Genomic DNA, 21,795 nt, shown 5'->3' with positions numbered 1-21,795 from the left:
AGGATATTTTTCCATTGATTTTATTTTTTTAGGGAGAGTGGAAGAGAGAGGGAAAGATAGAGAAATATTGATGTGAGAGAAACTCATCAATTGGTTGCCTCCTGCAGGAGTCCTGACCAGGGCCCAGGCCGGGAGGAGCCTGCAACCGAGGCATGTGCCCTTGACCAGGATCGAACCTGGGACCCTTTGGTCCTCAGGCCAATGCTCTATCCACTGAGCCAAACCAGCTAGGGCAGTGGTCGGCAAACTGCGGCTCGCGAGCCACATGCGGCTCTTTGGCCCCTTGAGTGTGGCTCTTCCACAAAATACCACGGCCTGGGCGAGTCTATTTTGAAGAAGTGGTGTTAGAAGAAGTTTAAGTTTAAAAAATTTGGCTCTCAAAAGAAATTTCAATCGTTGTACTGTTGATATTTGGCTCTGTTGACTAATGAGTTTGCCGACCACTGAGCTAGGGCAAGAGGACCATTTTTTTTAAATTGATAGAGGCTGTGCTGTATGAAGAGGAAGGAGTACAGCTGTATGAATTTGAAAATGAGTGTCAACCACTGTCAGTCATTCTGAATCAAGCAAGGAGACAGAAATCACAGTTATTATTAAGAATTATTACTAATAAAAGGAAGATAAATGATCCAATAAAAAAATGGGCAATGGACCTAAATAGAATCTTTTCAAAAGAAGACAGAAGGAAGGCCAAGAGACCCATGAAAACATGCTCAAAGTCACTAATTATCCGAGAGATGCAAATCAAAACGACAATGCGATACCATCTCACACCTGTCAGAATAGCTATCATCAACAAATCAACAAACGACAAGTGTTGGCGAGGATGCGGAGAAAAAGGAACCCTCGTGCACTGCTGGTGGGAATGCAGACTGGTGCAGCCACTGTGGAGAACAGTATGGAGTTTCCTCAAAAAACTGAAAATGGAACTCCCATTTGACCCAGTAATCCCACTCCTAGGAATATATCCTATGAAACTAGAAACACCAATCAGAAAGGATATATGCACCCCTATGTTCATAGCAGCACAATTTACAATAGCTATGATTTGGAAACAGCCTAGGTGCCCGTCAGCAGATGACTGGATCAGAAAACTGTGGTACATCTACACAATGGAATACTATGCTGCCATAAAAAAGAAGGAATTCTTACCATTTGTAGCAACCTGGATGGAATTGGAGAACATTATGCTAAGTGAAATAAGCCAGTCAATGAAAGAAAAATACCACATGATCTCACTCATTTGTGGATAATAAAAAACATTATAAACTGATGAACAAAAAGATAGATACAGAGGCAGTAAAGCATCAAACAGACTGTCAAATTACAGCGGGAAGGTTAGGGAGAGGTGGGGGAAATAAGAGATCAACCGAAGGACTTATATGCATGCATATAAGAGTAACCAACGGATGCAAAACATTGGGGGGTGAGGGCATGTATGAGAGTGGGGGGGGCAATGGTAAGATATGTACACATATAATACCTTAATTAAAAAAATAAATTAAAAAAAGAATTATTAAGTTACGATAGAGTAACTATAAAGATGTAACTAGAACTCTAAACGGCCCCATAGAGCTGAAGGGAGGATGCACTGGAAGGGGGTCCTTCTTGCTGGGTTGTCTGGGCCACCACTGGCCCGCAGTTGCTGGGCTGGCAGGAAACAGCGCTCTGTGCACAGGCTTACTGAGGCTGGTGGGCAAAGGAAGTAAGGTTCCATTGTGGGTGCACAGCCTGCAGCGTGCAGGGTCTGTGTAGGAGGGCTGTGAGGAGCTGGTTCCCGGGCCCAGGACAGTGCTGTGTGGTCACTGAGGGACTGCATGCTTTGGACTCTTGGCTGGAGCAGAGCATCACCAGGTGTTCTCATATGTGTGCAATGCCTAGGGACCAAGATGATGGTAACACTGTGTGCTGGTACCGCTGCAATGTCCCTACAGCGCCCTCTACTGGTACATTCTAGCATTGAGCTCATTGTAAAGAAGAAATGCTTCGAGAGCCAATTTGGAGTTGAGCCACCATCAACTGATAACTGGCACAACCCCAAATCCCAGGGTAGCCAAAGATGTTCTGTTTTGTTGTTGAGAAAAATGAGAAACAAATAAAAAGGAGCTGATTTCCCTTCAAGGGCTCACACTCTATTTTGTAACCGAAGAATCCATCAGTGCTGGCAGTGTAAACGAAGTCCGCAATTTAAAATTGAGTTCATGAGAGATGGATTTTGATAGTTTATTTTAAAAAATAATCAGTTATTAAAATCAAGAAATACTAGTATTACAAAAGCCATCTCTCTGGTTATTAAGATTAAAGACATGCATATTCCATACCTTTTTACATTATTTATAGCATAATAGCTTCTCACCTCTCTACAAACAGATGCTCTGGGTCTAAAAACTCTTACCTGTAGGCTTAGTAAGAGCAGGGGACAATCATATTTAACAAACCCAGTCCATTCTCCCATCGGCATGCCATGGAGTTGCTCAGCTTTATACTGGATGGCAACAGCTGGCTCCCTCCACTAAACATCAATAAAATTATTCTTTGGCTTTTTTAACTCACATCTTTTAATTTCATTGTGCTCCCTTTTGGTCCTAAGTTATAAGAGTGGGTAAATAGAAGTGTTCAGTGAAGTGTGTCTGCCATTCAATGTTATGCATACACTTATTGTGTTTTGTGTAATTTCTTAAATAGAAGCTTCAGAAAAATGAACACACTGGCAGAAGTGTTCATGGAAAAATCAAAGTTGGCAGAGGTTCATTTTACAGAATGGTAATACAGGGGAGCCATATTATTGAGCAGAAAAATCTGCGTTGTAAGGTCTCCTCATAGCACCACCATCTAATAGTAATGATAACAATAACTTTTTTTTTTTAGTGTTGGCTATGGCCAGGCATGTCCTCAGGGCTTAACCTGTATTGTCATTTAATCCTCACGAAACCCACGTATGAGGCAAGTACTAGTCATTCTCCTTGGACAAGTAGGACTATTGAAGCAGAGAGTTTTAAAACTTCTCAAGACTACCCCGTTAATAAGTACTGTGCAGGCGTTTGGACCTGGGCAGTGTGGTTTTAGAGCTCTCGCTCCGAACCCCTCCATCCCATACTTCGCACAGGATGGATGGAATTGATTCTTTTGCAATGCACCAGCAACCAGATGAGACAGAAGGCTCGGATGTTAAATACTAAGTGCAATTTGGAAACCCAGAGAAACAAGCGGAGGCACTGCAAGCTGACTTTCACCTTAAACTTGGCTTTTCCTTTTTATAACCTCCAGGGCCACAGAAGGCAACACCCTGGACCCACCCAAGCTAGCCAGCATGATTAATGAAGACTCCTCTCACCCTGGAACTGAAACCCCTAAACTACATTCTCTTGGTAATGCTAGGGTGGAAAAAAAATACAGGTTTCTCCAAGGAACATTTTCTGACTTACAACTTAGAGCTATGTGGAGGAGCAAAAATAAATCTCGGAATATTTGTAACCTGAAGACAGCTCGTGGATTTACAGCTAGAATTCACACTAGCTGGATAGTCAGAAAAACAGGAAACTAAGAATTAAAGTGGTACCAGGTTGGTAGTCCCAGCACCTCGCCGAGAAACAAATGCAAATTTTTTGTGGAGGAACCCACTTTAATTTGACCATAAAGAACCCTCACAGGGAGTTTCTAAAATATATTAGCTCCCATTCAAAGACCTCAAAACATAAGAAAATAAATCATTATGAACGAGAGTCAGCAGAATCAACCTGTGAACACTGCAGGTATTGAATTTATCCAGCACAACATATAAAATATGTTTTCTGTGTTTAAAAATGGAGGGAGAGATTGAAAGCATGTCTAAGGAGCAAGCTATTAAAATGACAAAGATATCCTGAGAAAGAAGAAAATATAAATTATATAGATAAAATAGTAATTGAAATTTAAAGCTCAAAAGGCAGTTTAATGGCAGATTAGACAGCATTGAAGAGAGAATTAATAAACTGGAAGGTAAGATTGAATAAAGTGTTCAGAATGTATTACTATGGGACAAACAGTTGGAAAATATAGAAGAAAGGCTAAGAGACAAAGAGAATAGTGAATGTTCCAGAAATGATGAAAGATACCAGTCCACATATTCAGAGCACCCAGCAAATCCCAAATAAGATTAAAAATTTTAAAGAGATCCATACCTAGATAGTAAAACTACAGAACACCAGGACAAATAAACAGAAGATCTTAAGTAGTCAGAAACAATAAATGCAAGAATTGAGGGGATTTTTTAAAAAAAATTTTACACTAACTGCCCTGGCTGGTATGGCTCAGTAGTTGGAGTGTCATACCATACACCAAAAGGTGGTGGGTTCAATTCCCGGTCAGGGCACATACCCAGGTTTTGGGTTAGATCCCTGGTTGGGGAGGATGTTTCCCTCGGTCTCTCTCTCCCTTCCTCTCTCTAAAATCAATTCAAAAAAAGAAAAGGGGGAAACAATGGACACCGCTTTTTACAAAAACATTTTGTTGTTGTTCCGCTAACCAGGATCAAAGAAGCCAAAAGCTGGTTCTGTGAAAGGGTCAATAGAGTTGACAGAACTCTCTCAAGATTAATCAAGGAAAACAAAAAGTGACAATAAACATTATTAGTAAAGGGAACACCGTACTGTCTACAGTTAGGGCAGACATTTAAATATAATAAAAGAATATTTTGAACTAATTTAAAGCCAGAACATTTGAAATCTTAGGTGGAACAGACAAGCCCTGATTAAAACTGACTTTAAACGCTACCAGGGTAGCCTATCACCAGTACAAACAGGAGTCAAAACCTTTTCACAATGGAAACAAAATGCCAGGCCCCGGTGTTTCTACCGCATAGCTTGGTGAGGAGCCAATGCGACCATGCGTATCAGGTGCTGAGAGGACTTGTCACAATAATGAAGGCTTAGTCAGCTCTGGCCGTCGTCATTCCCTAGGCCCGTGGTCGGCAAACTCATTAGTCCACAGAGCCAAATATCAACAGGACAACGATTGAAATTTCTTTTGAGAGCCAAATTTTTTAAACCTAAACTTTCTTCTAACGCCACTTCTTCAAAACAGACTCGCCCAGGCTGTGGTATTTTGTGGAAGAGCCACACTCAAGGGGCCAAAGAGCCGCATGTGGCCCACGAGCCGCGGTTTGCCGACCACGGCCCTAGGCTTATTTGTGGGTTCTCTCTCAGCCTGTACTGAGATCTAGAGTCTAGAAACCTCATACAGGCAGACACATAGGTTAGGGTCATGGATGTACTTTTACAATAATCAGGTTGGAATCTTCCTTTGACTACCAATTCATTTTTTTAGCGAGTGTTTTGTTGTTGTTTTTTACCAAGATGTGGGTCACTGGTAAAATCCCACCTGTCCCCTGAGCCCCTCTTGAACGAATGGCAATCACTGGGCTTTACAGTCACTTCAATGAGGAGGGTCACAGACAGTGATTCCCTAGGAACTAACTTTAATTTTGCTTTCTATTGTTGAGAAATTGAGAAAAACAGCCCCATTAGTGTGAGTTCTTTTTCAGGTGGTCCAGAACAAATTTAGTGACTTAACATTTTTGCATGTTCTAGGATAGCAGCTCAAAAATCTTATCCCTTAAAGGCACCAAACATTTTTATAGGTATTTATTCATAAAATGTAGTATAAATTGTCCTCACGTTAGAGATGGGTGTGTTTCCAAACGTCATCGTCAGTGACTGACGGCGTCATGGAGATAAGGGGCGGCAGACTTGGGAATGTGCTTCGGGAGCACACTCCGGGGACCAGGGTGTGCGCTGGGAATTGCTAGGATGCTGAAGACAAAGAGAAGGGGAGTGCTCAGCCACCCTGGTTATTGCCAAATAGTAACCCGAGCCCCATCCGAGGTGAAAGCCGGGGACCTCTCCTTATTTCATAAGCTGTGTTTGCTTTTCACTTAATCCACTGGTTTAGCTCTTGTGACACGTGTGGACATGATTCTTATGGAGAGAAATGTTTGGAATGATTTATTCTTCTGTGAAATTTCATGCTCACATTCAGATAATGCATTCAGTCCAGCCTAAACAGGCCGTTTTTTTGTGGTGTGTGTTTTTTTCTCAAATAGTACAAGAAATGAAGCTGCCTATAGTGTATCGTTGCCCTTTGCATTTTGCAGTTAATTTTTATAAGTTAAAGACACGCACTCCCAGGAGCCCCATCCACCATGGAGCCGCTCTCTGCTGTCATGTAAACGTGCTGGGAACTGTCTCCTTCCACTAATTAACTTGCCTCCTTTTACTAATTAGTGCTCATTTTGCTTTATTGCATGCTCCTTTTATTTTTTTAAGAGAGACTCTCTAAATCATACTTTCTCTGCCCCTTTATCATCTGCCCTTCAGTGGCTCAGTAGGTATTTATGGAGCCCTTACTTGCAAAGCTGAGCTGGAGGCTTCAGAGGCTAATGTGATGGGTGGACACTCTGCTCCCACAGAATGGAAACCGGAAGGGGCGGACGGGCTGTGCCATGACTGCAGTAGCAGGCAGGAGATGCACACACAGTCGTGGTACGTCGCTTTCTAAGAATTCAAAGGGAAGAGGAGGTGACTGTCCGGAGCTGGGAGGCCTTGGGCCGGTTAATGAACATCTCTGAACTCTAGTTTCCTGGTCTAGACTGTGGGGCTTATGTTATACATATTGTAAGGGCATTTTCAGGACTAGAAATGACTCCTGTAAAGCACAGAGTGTGGGCAACAAGCTCTCAGGTGTGTGCCTACTGTGTGCCAGCAATGTGTTGAGTGCATGGGATAGGTTAGTGAGTAAAACAAAGGGCCTGCCTTTGTGGAGTTTATTCTATGTGATAAATGGCGTTAAAAGGTCCTTAACAAATGCATAGCAAACAAGTGTTCGCTGGATTACTGTCGTGTTGTCCACTTGGAGGACTCTGGAAAGGGAGAGGTGAATGGATAGGGTTTAACAGACCGAGATGGGAATGTGATCAGGGGTGAAGGGAGGGGAGAGGAACTGACATGCACTGTGGGGTGGGACATCACAGGATGGACTCCGGTGAACACTGAGTGTGTGGGGCCAGCCCTGGGCGCAGGGTGCAAGTGCCAGGCCGGGGTTCTATAGACAGTCATAAGCTGTGGAGAGCCGTCGGGGATGTGTAAGGAGCTGGGTGTGGCGTCACCAGATCCGGACTTTGGGCAGTCTTACCGTGTTAGTGATGCAGAAAGGGAACTGGAGAGGTGAGGGGTTGGAATTGGGAGAGGTCAGGTCATTCATTGCAAAAGTTTAGTGAAGGGAATGAATGGGAGCCACCTCGTTATTCACTAAGTCTAGATTGGGAACTTGTAAAATAATTTTTAACACTCTTACTGACATAAAATGCACAAATCCTAAGTGTACCCGTTCATTTTTACAAATCTGTATTGCACGTATACCCATGTGAACACCATCTAGACCGAGATAGAGAACAGGTCCAGTGCCTTTTGGGGGGGACTTCTAACCCAGAGTGCAATGTGGACACCATTCGCTGTACCTGTTCCAGGGGAGGATGGTGGACCAGCCCACAGGGTAAATCCTCCCCCATTCCCCCTCCCCCTCCACCCCGCCAGCCCCTTCTCAGTCTCCTTCCTTCCCCAGCAGCTGGCTGCTGCATTACCGTTACCAACAGCAGGAAGAAAGGCAGACGGTGTCTCCGAGTCTGCACCTCCTCCTGAGCAGACTTTCTAAGTGGGCTACAGAAAGCACATTTACCCTAATGGCCCCAAGCATGAGAGGATCACATTTTATACCAAGCCCTGGGGTTCTTAAAGGGAAACAGTGGGAATATTTACCAGTAGCTTTAGTGTGGCCAGAACATCCCCAAACAAACCACAAATAGAGATCTTGTCAACCAATGAATGAGGGGAGGGGTTACGAGGTGTGGGCAGGGGTCCTCCAGGTCAGTGCAGTTTGCCAAAATAGTTGAACCATATTCCCTTTATGCACAGGAAGGGGACCCATTTTTGTTCCATTTGCTGATAACGACATTGCTACATGCTAGTTCAATACTGTACACTAGTTGTTAGAAAAGACCACTGGGGTTGGTCCAATGTAAAAGGGTAGATTCTTGAGGCTGCATTTCTTCAACTTCTGTAACTATTGTGTGGTCAGTTTTATACCAAAGCAAATAGGACAGGCATTCTGTCTCCGATAAATGGGATTGATTGAACATCAAAGTGGCGTTTTGTTCTAGAGATCTGTTGCACAATCTTGTTCATACGTTTGCATACCAGCACTACTGAACTAGACACTTCAAAGTGGTTGAGATGATAAACTTAACATGATGTATTGTTTGCCGCAATAGAAACAAAATAGTCTCCATACTTGTCACTGTTTCTTTGGGGAAAAAGGATTCCTCAACTTTGGGAGTGTCCTTTATTCTAAGACTGGGCGTCTTAGCCTGATTTTTGCCCGTTTGATTTTAACATCTTGACTGATAAGCATATCAAGTAATCTGAAATAACACAGGCTACATGTGGCTTTTCTCACCTTGTGACACTGGAGAGATGATGGTTAATTTGTTAAATACTCTTACAATTCCTCCTGTGCCAGATGACTTTGTCATTTTCAAAGGAGGCTGAAGAAACCACTGGTAGGCGAGGGCTGGGCGAGTAAATGACAAATCTGTCTGCCACCCTCACGCTTCCTTTGCACCGATGGAAAGTGACAGTGTCAATAGGGATTACTTGCTTCCCAAAGTTTTTATAGTAGATTTTTATGCCTGCATTTCAATTATCAAATTATCAAATTGATTCCAGAAACTCAAATAAAATGAAAATGAAGTAGAGATGAAAAGGCATGCAGTTTCCTTGGTAATATTCAATTCAGGAGGGGGAGCACCCCATTTTTAATACGAGCAGTTTACAACCACTCATGGTTAAATGGTTTATAGGATTCTTTGTAACAAAAGGTGGTCTAATTACCAAGGAGGAGAGAATAATATAGCCATGTTATTTACAATGTGTGACTTACTTAAATTATGATCCTGTTAACTATACAAAAATGACAAAAAGCAGAAACATCCGAGCAAATTAAACATTTTGGCTTTTTATTAATGATCTCGAATATAGGAGGTGTGCACAAGGTTAATTTTGTCCCCCTTTAAAACATCACATGAGGCCTGCCCTTGGGGTGAACCTGCAGTTTCAGAGATTCAGGGAACCAACTTCTAAACAAAACAAAACAAAACAAAAATGAGAGCATATTTTCTTTTCCATTCGGCCACACTAGTGTTTAGTTTCTACCACTAAACCACGTGGTAGGGACTCTGATGTCTAGATCAATGTTAGGTGTGATTTCCTTCCTTGTAATTTTTGTTTTACTCTGAGTTACTGGTTGACTTTAATTGTTCTTATTTGCAGTCTTTAAATATTGATGGACTGTGTCATTTACAACACTGTTTTGTGGCATTGACCTTTGTAGGGAGCTTGTATATGAATCCTAGGACATTTTCTAAGCTGTAGAGTAGGTGGGAGGGTGAGCTTGTTGGGGAGATGTGTTAGTTAAAAGTGAAAACAGAAGGAGAGTACAGTATGCAAAAGGGGCTGGAAAATCAGTATTCAGAAGCCAGTTTGCAGGAGAAAGGGCAGAATTCTACTAAATTAGAGAAATTATTTATAGGGAGCACCTATATTCATTTCAAATATAACTAGTTTTTTTTTAAAGCAAACAAACAACACAGTTTCAGAAATTTCCCAGAGAATTAATAACAAAAGAAAGCATATAGGAAATACTAGTAACTCCATTAACAAGCTTGCTTTAATGAGAGTATTGATACACAACACAAAGAGAACACATTCTTTCAGTCTGACACAAAAATGGAGTATGGATCAGACCACAAAAAGACTACATTTCAAAACATATGCACCATGAGTAGCAATGATTCTAGTTGTTGCAACAAGGACAGCATTCCCCCATTCTAACAACCTGGAAATTTAAAAATATTTGACCCTTGAACAATGTGGGTTTGAACTGCGTGGATCCACTTATACACAGATTTTTTTTCAATAAGTACTGTAACTGAATGTTCTCTTTCTTGTGACTTTCTTAACAACTTTTTCTTTTCTCTCGCTTACTTTATTGCAAGAATACAGTATATAATGCATAAACATACAAAATATGTGCTAATCGACCGTTTCTGTTATTGGTAAGGCTTCTGATCAACAGTAGGCTATTAGTAGTTAAGTTTAGGGACCGTCAAAAATTATATGTGGTTGGGCCCTGGCCAGTGTGACTGAGTTGGTTGGAGATATAACCAAAGGTTCACAGCATTTTCTGTGCATCAGTCTTTTTAGTTCTAACAATTATAAGTTATCAAAGTTGAATCAAAAAGGAACACATAAATAGAAAATAACCACAGAGGAAAATTACTCTTCCATTCATTTGTCCATCCAACCTTCCATTTTCATCCTAACCAACTGTCTAATTCTTTTTGAAAAGTAGCCAATCTGCCCTCCCTGTTAAATACCAGGTACAGATTTTGTTCCTGATGATTTGTATGCCCCCAAAGCACAGAATAAGACAGGAAGCATCCAGGTTTATTCTACAGGCGAGCATAATAAGTCTCGTTACCTACACCAGACAAAAATATGACCAAAAAATATATCTCACTTATCAATATAAGTACAAACCACAATGCAGTAAAATACCAAAAGAATAACACACCATATTTTATTCTTGGCCTAGGAGGGTATGGGTAGTCCAGTATTAGGAATGCAGTGTAATTCACTCAGTTAATAGGATATAATGCTAAAGGTGATAAACATCAGAAGCAATTGGTGAAAAGCAATAAAAATGCAGTAAAAGTGACTCATCATTAGAATATCAATCAACAAAAAGGAGTATTTTTCCCATATGATAGCATTAACCACATATACAGTATTATGGAAAATATGATAACCTCACAATTGCTTCACAATCAATTAGAAATGAAAGTGAAATGAACAAAAAATATACATAAGACGAACAATAGAACTTCACTGAAGTAAAGCACAGAGATGTTGATAAACAGATTCTTTCTACTTCTGGTTAAGAACTCAGTATTCTAAAATAAGTTTTCTCCAAATTAATATAACATGTACGATGGCAATAAAATCCCAATAGAACTTCTTTTTAAATCTTGACAAGTTGCTCCTAAAAATCATACAAAAGGATAAATGAGCAACAATGGCAAAGAAATATATTTAAAAGAAATAATTTGGGGGAATTTGGAATGCTGGATTCTGAAACCTGCTATAAATAGGTCCATAAGAATATATGACAAAGATAAAACTTTCAGTAGGAAAGGATGGAATAGTTAATATATAGTGTTAAGTCAACCGTCAATCCCTTTGGGAAAAATACATATTTTAGATCCCTGTTTAATGCCACACTCTATATTTCAAATCTATAAAATTCCAGAAGAAAATAAAGCAATATATTTTTATAGTCAGGGAGAAGGCCTTTACTAGTAAAAGCATGACAAGAAGCCCTGAAGTCTTAAAATGTTTAACAAATTCAGTTTCATGAAATGGTAGTGAAAGAAACTATAAATTATAAAATTAAGGATGGGTAGCTAACTGGGAGACTATATATGAAGCATATGTAACAAAGGGCTAATATTCAGGATTTATAGACAGGGCTCACATATTAGTATGGAAAAACAATGGAATAGAAAAGTGTGGAAAGGATATGACCAGTCGCATGCAAATAAACAGCAAAATACCTTCAATGTCACTTACCATCAGGGAAAAGCCACTGTTGGATTCCACTGGCATCCACCAGGTTGCCAAAAATGGAAATGACTGAGAATGTCCAGTGTGTGGGAAGGTGTGTCAGGAAGGGCATTCTCATGCATCCTTCCCGGAAGGCTACATCTCTCCAGACATACAGCATACCTACTTCTCACCTCGAAGTTCTGCTACACGAAGAAATTCAGCACAGCAATGTTTAGGATAAAACTTGAGGACAGCCTAAATCCCTCCCTAAGGGAACAGGTTAAATAAAATTTATGAGTATTCAATGTATATACTACCAGGCAGCCATTAAAACAAAACTAATTTTGTATAATTCGACGTGAATAGATGCCTTGTGTCAGCATAATGGTTAAAAGTCCAGGTCTGGAATAGACTTGTCATGTACAAGTGGGGTGACCTTGAGCAAATTATCTAACGATTTTATTTTTTATTAAATATATTTTATTGGTTTTTTACAGAGAGGAAGGGAGAAGGATAGAGAGTTAAAAACATCGATGAGAGAGAAACATCGATCAGTTGCCTCCCGCACACCCCCTACTGGGGATGTGCCCGCAACCAAGGTACATGCCCTTGACCGGAATCAAACCTGGGACCCTTCAGTCTGCAGACTGATGCTCTATCCACTGAGCCAAACCGGTCAGGGCTATCTAAGGATTTTAAGCCTCAGTTTGCCCATCTGTAAAAATGGGGATGTTTATAATACTTTCTAAGGATTTGGTGGGCACAGAAGTAAGCACTCAATAAGAGGCAGATTTAAATTGTGGTACAGACAGCTACGAATTTGAAGAAGTTAGAGAAGGTTGCTTGTCACAGCGCTTGTTGGCATTAACCCAGGAGAGGTCGCAGGAGTTCACGAATAGTCACTTTCTCACTTTACACTTCTTTTGATTTGGGTAAATGAAAAAGTGATTTTTTTTCCACTTTTTAAAAATTGGCAAATGCTGTTTTGTGATTTTTAAAGCTGAGGGAAAAAAATTTTTTTAAATCCACATGTACTGTGAAATGTCCCTACCAGCCTCAGTCTCACCACTGTTCCCGCTCTAATTTTACTGGTAGCAATTCAGTCTGTGCGGTGGTCTCTAAGCTACCAGGTATTGTTCTGATTATAATCACTCCCCACACCCCTAACGGCTGGGTAACCCGGAGTACAGGAACAGGAGCAGAGAGAGTTTCATCTCGGCTCAGCAGAGCTTTCCTCCACGTCTCCCTCGGAAAGGTTTTTTTGTTTTGTTTTGTTCTTTCCCTGGCAGCTTCCCCTTCATTTGTCACTCAGTCTGGGCTGACCTGCAGGGAAGTCAGATCCTGGCAGAGGAAAACATGTTGGATTTTCGGGAATATGGGCTCTGGGGCACTTAGCCAGTCGGCCACATTTCTGTAGACACACTCCGGCTGGCTGGCCTCCTCCTCCCACCCCCACCAGCTGCCCCCCACCTTCTTTAAAGAGGCAGAGCAAATGAATTTCTTTTATGTCCCCTTAATTTTCACCTTCCTCTTTATCCTCCCAGCCTTTCTCCTTCCTTCCTTTCTACCCCTTAGGCGAGGCACTGGTCTCACCTCATTCAGACTTTAAGAGGCTGGTGGTGACCCCTGGTGTCAAAATTTCATTTCTTTCAGACAATTGAGCTCCTTAAAGGAAAAGCTGGAACTAAATTCCTGAGAATACCCCAGCCAAGTGGGTTTCAAATAATGCTGGGGCAGTGCTTTGTGCCTGTGTGGTTATAATGTCTCTTAATCTCTACCTCCCTTCCCCCTTCCCTGGCCCCAACAATTACGTGGTGTTTAGAGACCTAGGCATTCTGTGGTGATTATAACCTTTCTCATTGTTCTGCCACAGTTAGTATCACCAGTAGATGACATCGTTTTCATTACCATAGCAGCCTCCAGCCATCGATTCAGAAAGGTCAATTTTAATTAAAAACCAAAGAAAAATACATTTTGTGGGCATTTTTTTTTCTTTTTTCTTAAGTTACTAGCTTTCTTTGTAACTCCTGCTATCTTGATGAACTTTCAGAGAATGCTGACAGACCTAAAATTCTCTAGCACCGTGGTCGGCAAACTGCGGCTTGAGAGCCACATGCGGCTCTTTGGCCCCTTGAGTGTGGCTCTTCCACAAAATACCACGGCCTGGGAGAGTCTATTTTGAAGAAGTGGCATTAGAAGTTTAAGTTTAAAAAATTTGGCTCTCCAAAGAAATTTCAATCGTACTGTTGATATTTGGCTCTGTTGACTAATGAGTTTGCCGACCACTGCTCTAGCAGATTGCGCCCTCAGCTAGGACAGTGCGGACACTTTGGAGGAAGGGGCACTCTCATCCTTGTGCCCATTCTCTGCTGGGGAGTGTCCCATGCGTAGGACTGACACATCCCAGTAACTTACCCTTCAAACGTTAGAGCAGAAGAGCTGTCAGATGGTCATCTTAGTGCAACTCCAATTTTGCAAATAATGTTGAGGACTAAAGGCTTTGCTTGACTTTGTCCATTTCTAGCAAACCTGGGAATGGCGCAGTATGCTAAGGCTGCTCAACCACTCGCTATGACATGCACTGACCACCAGGGGGCAGACACTCTGACCGGTAGGTTAGCTTGCTGCTGGAGTCTGGCCCATCAGGACTGAGCGAGATGGTCCAGACACACCCTGGAGCCCTCCCTGGCCCCAATTGTGCACCAATGGGGTCCCTCGGCCTGGCCTGCACCCTCTTGCAATCTGGGACCCCTCGGGGAATGTTGGAGAGCCGGTTTTGGCCCAATCCCACAGGCCAGGCCGAGGGACCCCACTGGTGCACGAATTCATGCTCCAGGCCTCTAGTTTTACTAGTATATAAGTGGAATCATACAATATGTGGCCTTTTGTGTTTGCCTTCTTTCACTTAAATCTTTTAAGGTTTATGCACATTTCAGCATGTATCAGTACTTCTGTCTATGCCTGAATAACATTCCATTATATGACTATACCACATTTTGTTTTTTCATCAGTTGATGGACATCATCTGGGTTGTTTACACTTTGGGGCTATTGTGGAAAATGCTGCTGTGAACATTTGTGAACAAGTTTTTGTTTGAATACCTGTTTTCCATTATCTTGGGTCTATCCCTAGGAGTAGAATTGCCTGTCATATGTGAATTCTATGGCTAACTTCCTGAGGACCTGCCAGACTGTGTTTCCCAGTAGCCATGCAATATTTTTAAAGCAAAGTTTAACTGACACTGTTTCTTAAAACAAACACTGAGCCATGTGCCAGGCTGTGATAACACAAACACAAAGATGAGTAAAAAGCAGCCCCCATTAACAGGCAGAGATATGCCCAAAAATATTGCTGGGCTTGACCCGGTGGAGGTGGGAGGTATGGGGCTTAAAGGAGGGCAGCTCAAACTCTGACTGACTCTCAGAGGAGGTGGACTTGAGCTGAACCTTGGAGGCAGTAGGTCACATGGGGAGAGACAGCCTCACAACACTTGGGACTTTGCATTCAAAGAGCACATCTTGTGGGGTAAAGAGAGCTAATGGCCCACCATTAGCAGGCAGCCCTCCTTTACAGAAGGCCATCTGCTAGCCAGAGTGTTAGTTTCCTAGCTTCTTCATTACTGACTTTGCTCCCCTTCTCAAGGTGAACCCTTATTCATTATCCCAATGTATTCCTAGGGATACTCGGGTCTTTGGCAGCAGTTTTATATCCCTCTTCTATTTCTGTAGGATCCTAGTACCCCAGCAGCCTCTGCCAGATAGACAAAGCACTCAAAGGACCCAGGAATCCAGCAGGAAAACGGTGTTAACAAAAGACGCCTCCTACCAAGCAGCTGTGAAAGGATGGTTGTCGTTTTGGTGGGGTTTTTCAACATGCATTAGTTACTTCATCATTCTCCTTTGCTTCCAGCCTTGCCACATCCCTGGCCCCTAGTCATCCTATCTGCTGCCAGTGCTATTTCTAAAATGCAAACTTGATCATGTCAGGAACCCCACTCCGCCACATGACACCCCAAAGGCACAACTCTTCAGTCCATCTTCATGTCCTGCGGGGTAATTGATAACCTCTACAGGGGTGGGCAAACTTTTGACTCGAGGGCCACAATGGGTTCTTAAACTGGACCGGAGGGCCGGAACAAAAGCATGGATGGAGTGTTTGTGTGAACTAATATAAATTCAAAGTAAAGGAGCGGAGGGGAGAGCAAGAGAACCCTCCGCTCTTTCAGCTCCGCGGGCCGGGTAGAACAGCCGAACGGGCCAGATCCGGCCCGCGGGCCGTAGTTTGCCCACAGCTGCTCTAGTAGGTCCTCCAGGGCCCTCTGTGTGGCACTAGCCACAGTCTCTTCTTCAGCCTCATTCTCTCCTCTCCCCTCCGCCCACCTTATGCTGTAATTGGATGGGGCTACTTGTTTCCCAAATATCACCCTCTATCTTGCCTCCTGGTAATCACACAGTGGGTTCTCTCTTGGAAATGCCATCTCTGTCTTCCAACCTTCTTAACCTAGCTCCTATTTGTCCTTAACCTAGCTCCATCCTGTGTGCCTTCACTACCTCCTTCTTCTTGGTTGTAGTGTTGACTCTTCTGCCCACCAAGAGGACTGTCTCTTTCAGGCACCCAGGATGTTATTTTCATGCGGTGACCCCATCATCTTAGACGGGACTAGTTAACATGGTTGAAGACAGCACTTCATAGGATGATCTGATTCTTGTACCCAAGTAGAGAGGCTTTCTCTCTTCCTATAGGATGAGAGGGGGGCCATTCCTTGAAAGTCCAGCAGTTGTTAAAATTACTCCTTAGCAGTTTTCAAAGAACATGGTCAGCATTTACCAGTATGGGTGTGAGAAGTACTGACTGTTTTTGAGATGCTCAGGATGAGTTTTAGGCTCTTTATTGCCAGATAGCTATGTTATAGGGCAGTGGTCGGCAAACTCATTAGTCAACAGAGCCAAATATCAACAGGACAACGATTGAAATTTCTTTTGAGAGCCAAATTTTTCAAACGTAAACTTCTTCTAACGCCACTTCTTCAAAATAGACTCACCCAGGCCGTGGTATTTTGTGGAAGAGCCACACTCAAGGGGCCAAAGAGCCGCATGTGGCTCGCGAGCCGCGGTTTGCCGACCACGGTATAGGGGAACTCTCTCCTCTGAAGATTTGTTAATAAAGAATAAGGTGGCCCTTTCCTAAATGTTGGCAAGGACACTCAGAATCAAAACTCTTGGCCCTTGCCTGTATTATAGTCATAATCTACAAATTCAAATAATCTGAAGTATGTGACAGTCTTGCCCTCAGGCTAATGAAGTTCAGACACAAAAATGTCTTGGAAAATGAAGAGTCACGAGATGCAGCAGTATTTTATTGGCTTTTGCAGATACTTTATTGGTTGAGGCTTGGGAAGTAGATGTGCTCATGGAATTCTGTGCTGCCTCATAATTTTACACTTTAGTAAGATGTCTAGTTTCATTTTTCCCACGTCTGCGTCACCTTTAAAAAAAAAGTCTATAATCAATCCATCAAAATTCAAGCTCAGAGAATGCCAAGTAAGGAAGTGTGGTCATTTGGGACAGTCTGACTTGGAAAGGAGGTCAACTCTCCTTCCTTCCACTGTCAGCCAACATCAACTCTCACCCGTGCGAGCGCTCACACACACATGCTCACACACACACCGACATTCATCAGACAAACAATAATTCTTTGTGTTGTGAGGCACAACTAAACGTCTTTTGCTTCTAATAACTACTACACAATTTCTGTTGTACATATTTTAACTTTTAAAAATGTGCCACCTGTATGTAGGACACCTGCTGATTTGCATTCTGTGACAGAATTTATGTCTTTGAGAGCACACTATCGCTGTACAACAGAAATAATCTACGTGGTTCTTTTTTTTTTAAAAAATATATTTTATTGATTTTTTACAGAGAGGAAGGGAGAGGGACAGAAAGTTAGAAACATCGATGAGAGAGAAACATCAATCAGCTGCCTCCTGCACACTCCCTACTGGGTATGTGCCCGCAACCAAGGTACATGCCCTTGACTGGAATCGAACCTGGGACCCTTGAGTCCGCAGGCCAACGCTCTATCCACTGAGCCAAACCAGTTAGGGCTCTACGTGGTTCTTAAAGGACTTTCTTTCCTTCATAGATGTTTTATGACTTGCTTACCAGATTGAACTTGAGGCATATTACATTAAATATTGCTTGATTCAATTGAGTATCTAAGGTGACTTGCATAATGGAATAAAGCTTGTTAGAATACTGAGTGCTATGCTAAGTGAAATAAGCCAATCAGAGAAAGGCAAATACCATATGATTTCACTTACATGTGGAATCCAATGAACAAAATAAACAAACAAACAAAATAGAAACAGACTCATAGATGCAGAGAACAGACTGACAGCTGTCAGAGGGGAGTGGGATTGGAGGGCTGGGTAAAAAAGGTAAAGGGATTAAGAAAAAAAACAAACTCAGGCACAAACAGTATGGTGATTACCAGCAGGAAAGGGGCGGGGGAAGGTAGAAGTAGGTAAAGGGATGATATATGGTGACAGAAGAAAACTTGACTTTGGGTGGTGAACAATCAACACAATATACAGATGATGTATTATAGAATTGTGCAGCTGGAATCTATATAACTTTATTAACCAATGTCACCCCCAATAAACTCAAAAATTTAAAAAAAAAAAAAAAGAAAACTATGTCTCTTACCCAACACGGCAATAGTCAGCAGAAGCCATTCTGAATTTCCCTCTTGACTCTGGGTGATGATTTAATTGCTATCATTTATTGTTTATCTATTTGAAGCATTCTTGTAAGTGGGCATCTAAAACTTGACATGTTCAAAAATAGAACCCTTAATCCCCCACACTCCTACACACACATACACACATGCACATACACATGCATACACATGGGAGTGTGGGCACAGGTGTTCCTCTCCCAGGCTTCCCTGTCTCAGTAGATGTTGCCATCAGTTGCCGTGGGCTCAGTCACCGTGACCTTCCTGCTCCTCAAACCTGCCAATCTCAGTGTTGCCTTCTCGCAGTGACACCAGACGATCTCTGTCTGAGACGTGTGTTTCCAGATCGGTGGCTCACTGTTATCATTTAAGACTCGACTGTTGTAAATGCGTCCATCTCAGAGGGGCCATCCCAACCACTCCTGATTACATCACCTTTTTTATTTTCTTTATTGTTCTCATCACTCTTAGATATTTTCTTATTTATTTGTTATTGGTCATTTTCCCACTTAGACTGTAAACTTCACAAAAATAGAACCTTGCTTACTCCACTCAGGTTAATACCTGCCTGACATGTACTTGGCTCTCAATAGCTATTTGAATTAATTAATTAATTAATTAATTCATGAAATGATACTGGCTTTAGCTGTGTCTTAGGAGGAGTTTGAAGAGCCCAGGTAATATATAAAATTGAAGCCTTCCTAATAGTTGAATTCATTTTTACTGAAATTAAGATTTTTCTTTCCTATGTAAAGAATACCCTTTAATAATACCTTAGATTTGCATTATCTGGACTCTCAGCATTTTTTAATGTGTTGGAGTCTTCAGTTCGAGGACTTTCTGAAAGGCTAACTTTAATAACATCAGACCTGCCATTTCCACAGGGCTGAGAATAGATTCCAAAATGCCAGAGAAAATTAAATGCAAAAAAGCTCCAGTTAATTAATGTTTCAGAATAAATTAATGCTTTAGTCTGACTTTAACTGACAAGAATGGTGCATTTCAAAGTTAAAACTGCCACCCTTTTCCCATGTCTGTATTTTGGGCTGTATTCGGTCATTCCAGTTATTTATCTCCTGGGGATGGGGGACGGAAGCATACACACTTACTGAATTTTAAAATAAAGAACACAATTGTACTGATTATTCTTAGGGGAATGGGTTTTAACATTCCTTGTCACTCAATTAATTACTGGTATGTGCTAATGCCTGAATTTTTGAAATTGGGAACAGGTCCTAACTATTTTTGTCTGTCACTGCGATGTTCTTAACGCACTGAGAAGAAGGAAGCAACGTCTATGTGTACAGTGTGTCCCAGGGGCTGGCTTGGCTTATTACATATATCTCAATAAGTTAATTATGGAAAGTTGATTGAATGGGGGGAGGGGAGGCACATTTTTATCTTCTCTGATTTAGTTCTTGTTGAGCCTTGGATCTTAACCAAAGAAAAGAATTGGCAAAAGCTTATAATTTTTTTCTGACTTTTCCTTCTTCCTCATCTTCCTTCCTTCATTTTCTGAGCCTCAGTTTCCCTGTTTGAAAGACAAATATGTCTTTCACATCAGAATCTTGTGAGGTGGTGAGATGTTGTATGTGTGTGTCCAATATGGTCCCAGTATGGATACCAAACTATTTTTAAAAGCATTAGAATGTTCTTGGAGGATTCCTGCATGAGGGAGGGCTAGATAGATCTCTAAGGTCCCTTAAATTTCTACGACCTTACATTCCAATAAACTGTATCATCACAAATCTCTTTAAACATCTTTGCCTCCAATTTACCAGTACTTATGAATTTGCTAACACAAATATTTCAGTATAGAGGTGAAATCAATGTGCTAAGCAGTAGAGTTTCAGAGATAAATGATACTATCTACTTATAGTCTACTTTGTTCAACAAAAAGATTTGAGGCAGAGAGAAGGGTTCACCCTGAACATTAGCTCTTCCTGTGTACTGGCTGTGCGTTACGTGTGCCAAATAAAGACAATCGTGCTCATCTGTACTGACCTGCCAATATGTTCAGCAAGTCTTTTGCTTTTTTTCATAGTTTTCAACTTTCTTATAAAAGTCGTGTGGGAAGGACAGGCTTCAGATAATCTGGAATTCTGTTTGGTTGGGTTCCAGCTCTCAGCTAATCAAGAATTTCCTGGAGTTATGAGGTGTGCACATGTTTCCTTTTTTGGAATTTCGGTTATTCAATATTTGCAAGTAAATCTTGGGAACAAGAGTTACAAACATGGAGTGTTCACAAGAAATAACATTATAAAAAGCAGATGTTAAACAGTTTTGCTTAAAAAAAAAGATGATTTCCATTATTTACACATGCTTGGAGGAAAATAAATTCAATAGTAGAGTTTTTATCTTTTCTTTATCTAGTCCAGTTATAAAAAGAAAGTTATATGAATCATTTGCTTAGCAAGTACAAATCTACATAGATATGTAGTGTGAGAACCATAAAACTTTGAAAAATTAGCATGTATCTATTAGTTATGTAAATACAAGCACAATAAGAAGCTATTTGCTAGGCATTGTGAAGCCAGAGTTCTTCCTTAAATTAGGCCTTTTGATCTGGTGTTTAGGACAGCTACAAACCCCTTGTGGAGTCTATTTGGGGACCTGAATGAAACAGGGACACAAATAAAATTAGAATAATTCAGATGAAAGAAAATGTACCACACATAAACTGGGGGGTGGGGAGGGATTGTGGCCTTGAATTGTCCAGGTGGACAATCTCCGTTGCATGGAAAATTCCCCTTCTCCCCGCCCCGCGTGTGGAATTGACCTGATGGATTCGTTCTCCTTGGTTCCCCCCTCTCCTTTGTTTAGTACCTTTTGTAAGAATTGTCAACTGAGTCTCAAGCTTTTTCCATTAGAGGAAAACAACTTCTTCTTTTCCTATTTAAAATTGGGATGTTGCGACATTGGAAATGAAAATTCCAACATCTCGCTGTCCATTCCCAGTAAAGCACTTTGGACATACATGACTAGAGGAGAGAAGAGAAGAGACAGGTAGACATTGAATGGGGGCGTGTTGTCGGAGGTCACCTGTGATCATTTGCACTGTCAGAATGGCGGGACCACGGAGTGAGGTCCTGCATTGCTGGAGGGGCCCTGGATGTTCTAGAGTTCACTGTAAGAGCTGAATTAGGGAACTTCTCTGTCCCGTCTAACTCTGGACACTATGATCCGGTGGATCAGGATTGAGAAACAGGGTTTGTTTTGACCAAATGTGTTTGACCAAATGGGCCCAGTTTATAAGGAAATTGAGATAAGAGAAGCTTACATATAAATAAAACTGGAAAATTCCTCTCTTTTCTTTCAGATAAGGGAACTGAGGCTCTGAGAAGTAACATGACCCATCCAAGGC

At 41.6% G+C, this 21,795-nt stretch overlaps 1 protein-coding gene across 3 annotated transcripts in view; it reads left to right on the top strand.

Annotated features, from left to right (window-relative positions):
- The window catches only part of JAZF1 (JAZF zinc finger 1), a 309,481-nt gene that overhangs the window by 110,859 nt on the left and 176,827 nt on the right, over positions 1 to 21,795 (top strand). Inside the window, exon 2 of one of the 3 annotated variants that reach the window (XM_080666510.1) lies at positions 3,268 to 3,368. The exons of the other annotated variants lie outside the window; for them this stretch is intronic. Within the exon in view, the coding sequence (XP_080522636.1) occupies positions 3,311 to 3,368 (58 nt within the window). The 5' untranslated portion in view covers positions 3,268 to 3,310. The remainder of the gene's footprint in view (positions 1 to 3,267; positions 3,369 to 21,795) is intronic. 3 annotated transcript variants of the gene reach the window in all.

Source organism: Plecotus auritus (assembly GCF_963455305.1).
Source record: "Plecotus auritus genome assembly, chromosome: 4".
Classification (NCBI taxonomy): Eukaryota; Metazoa; Chordata; class Mammalia; order Chiroptera; family Vespertilionidae; genus Plecotus; species Plecotus auritus.
This window is presented reverse-complemented; position numbering and strand designations above follow the sequence as displayed.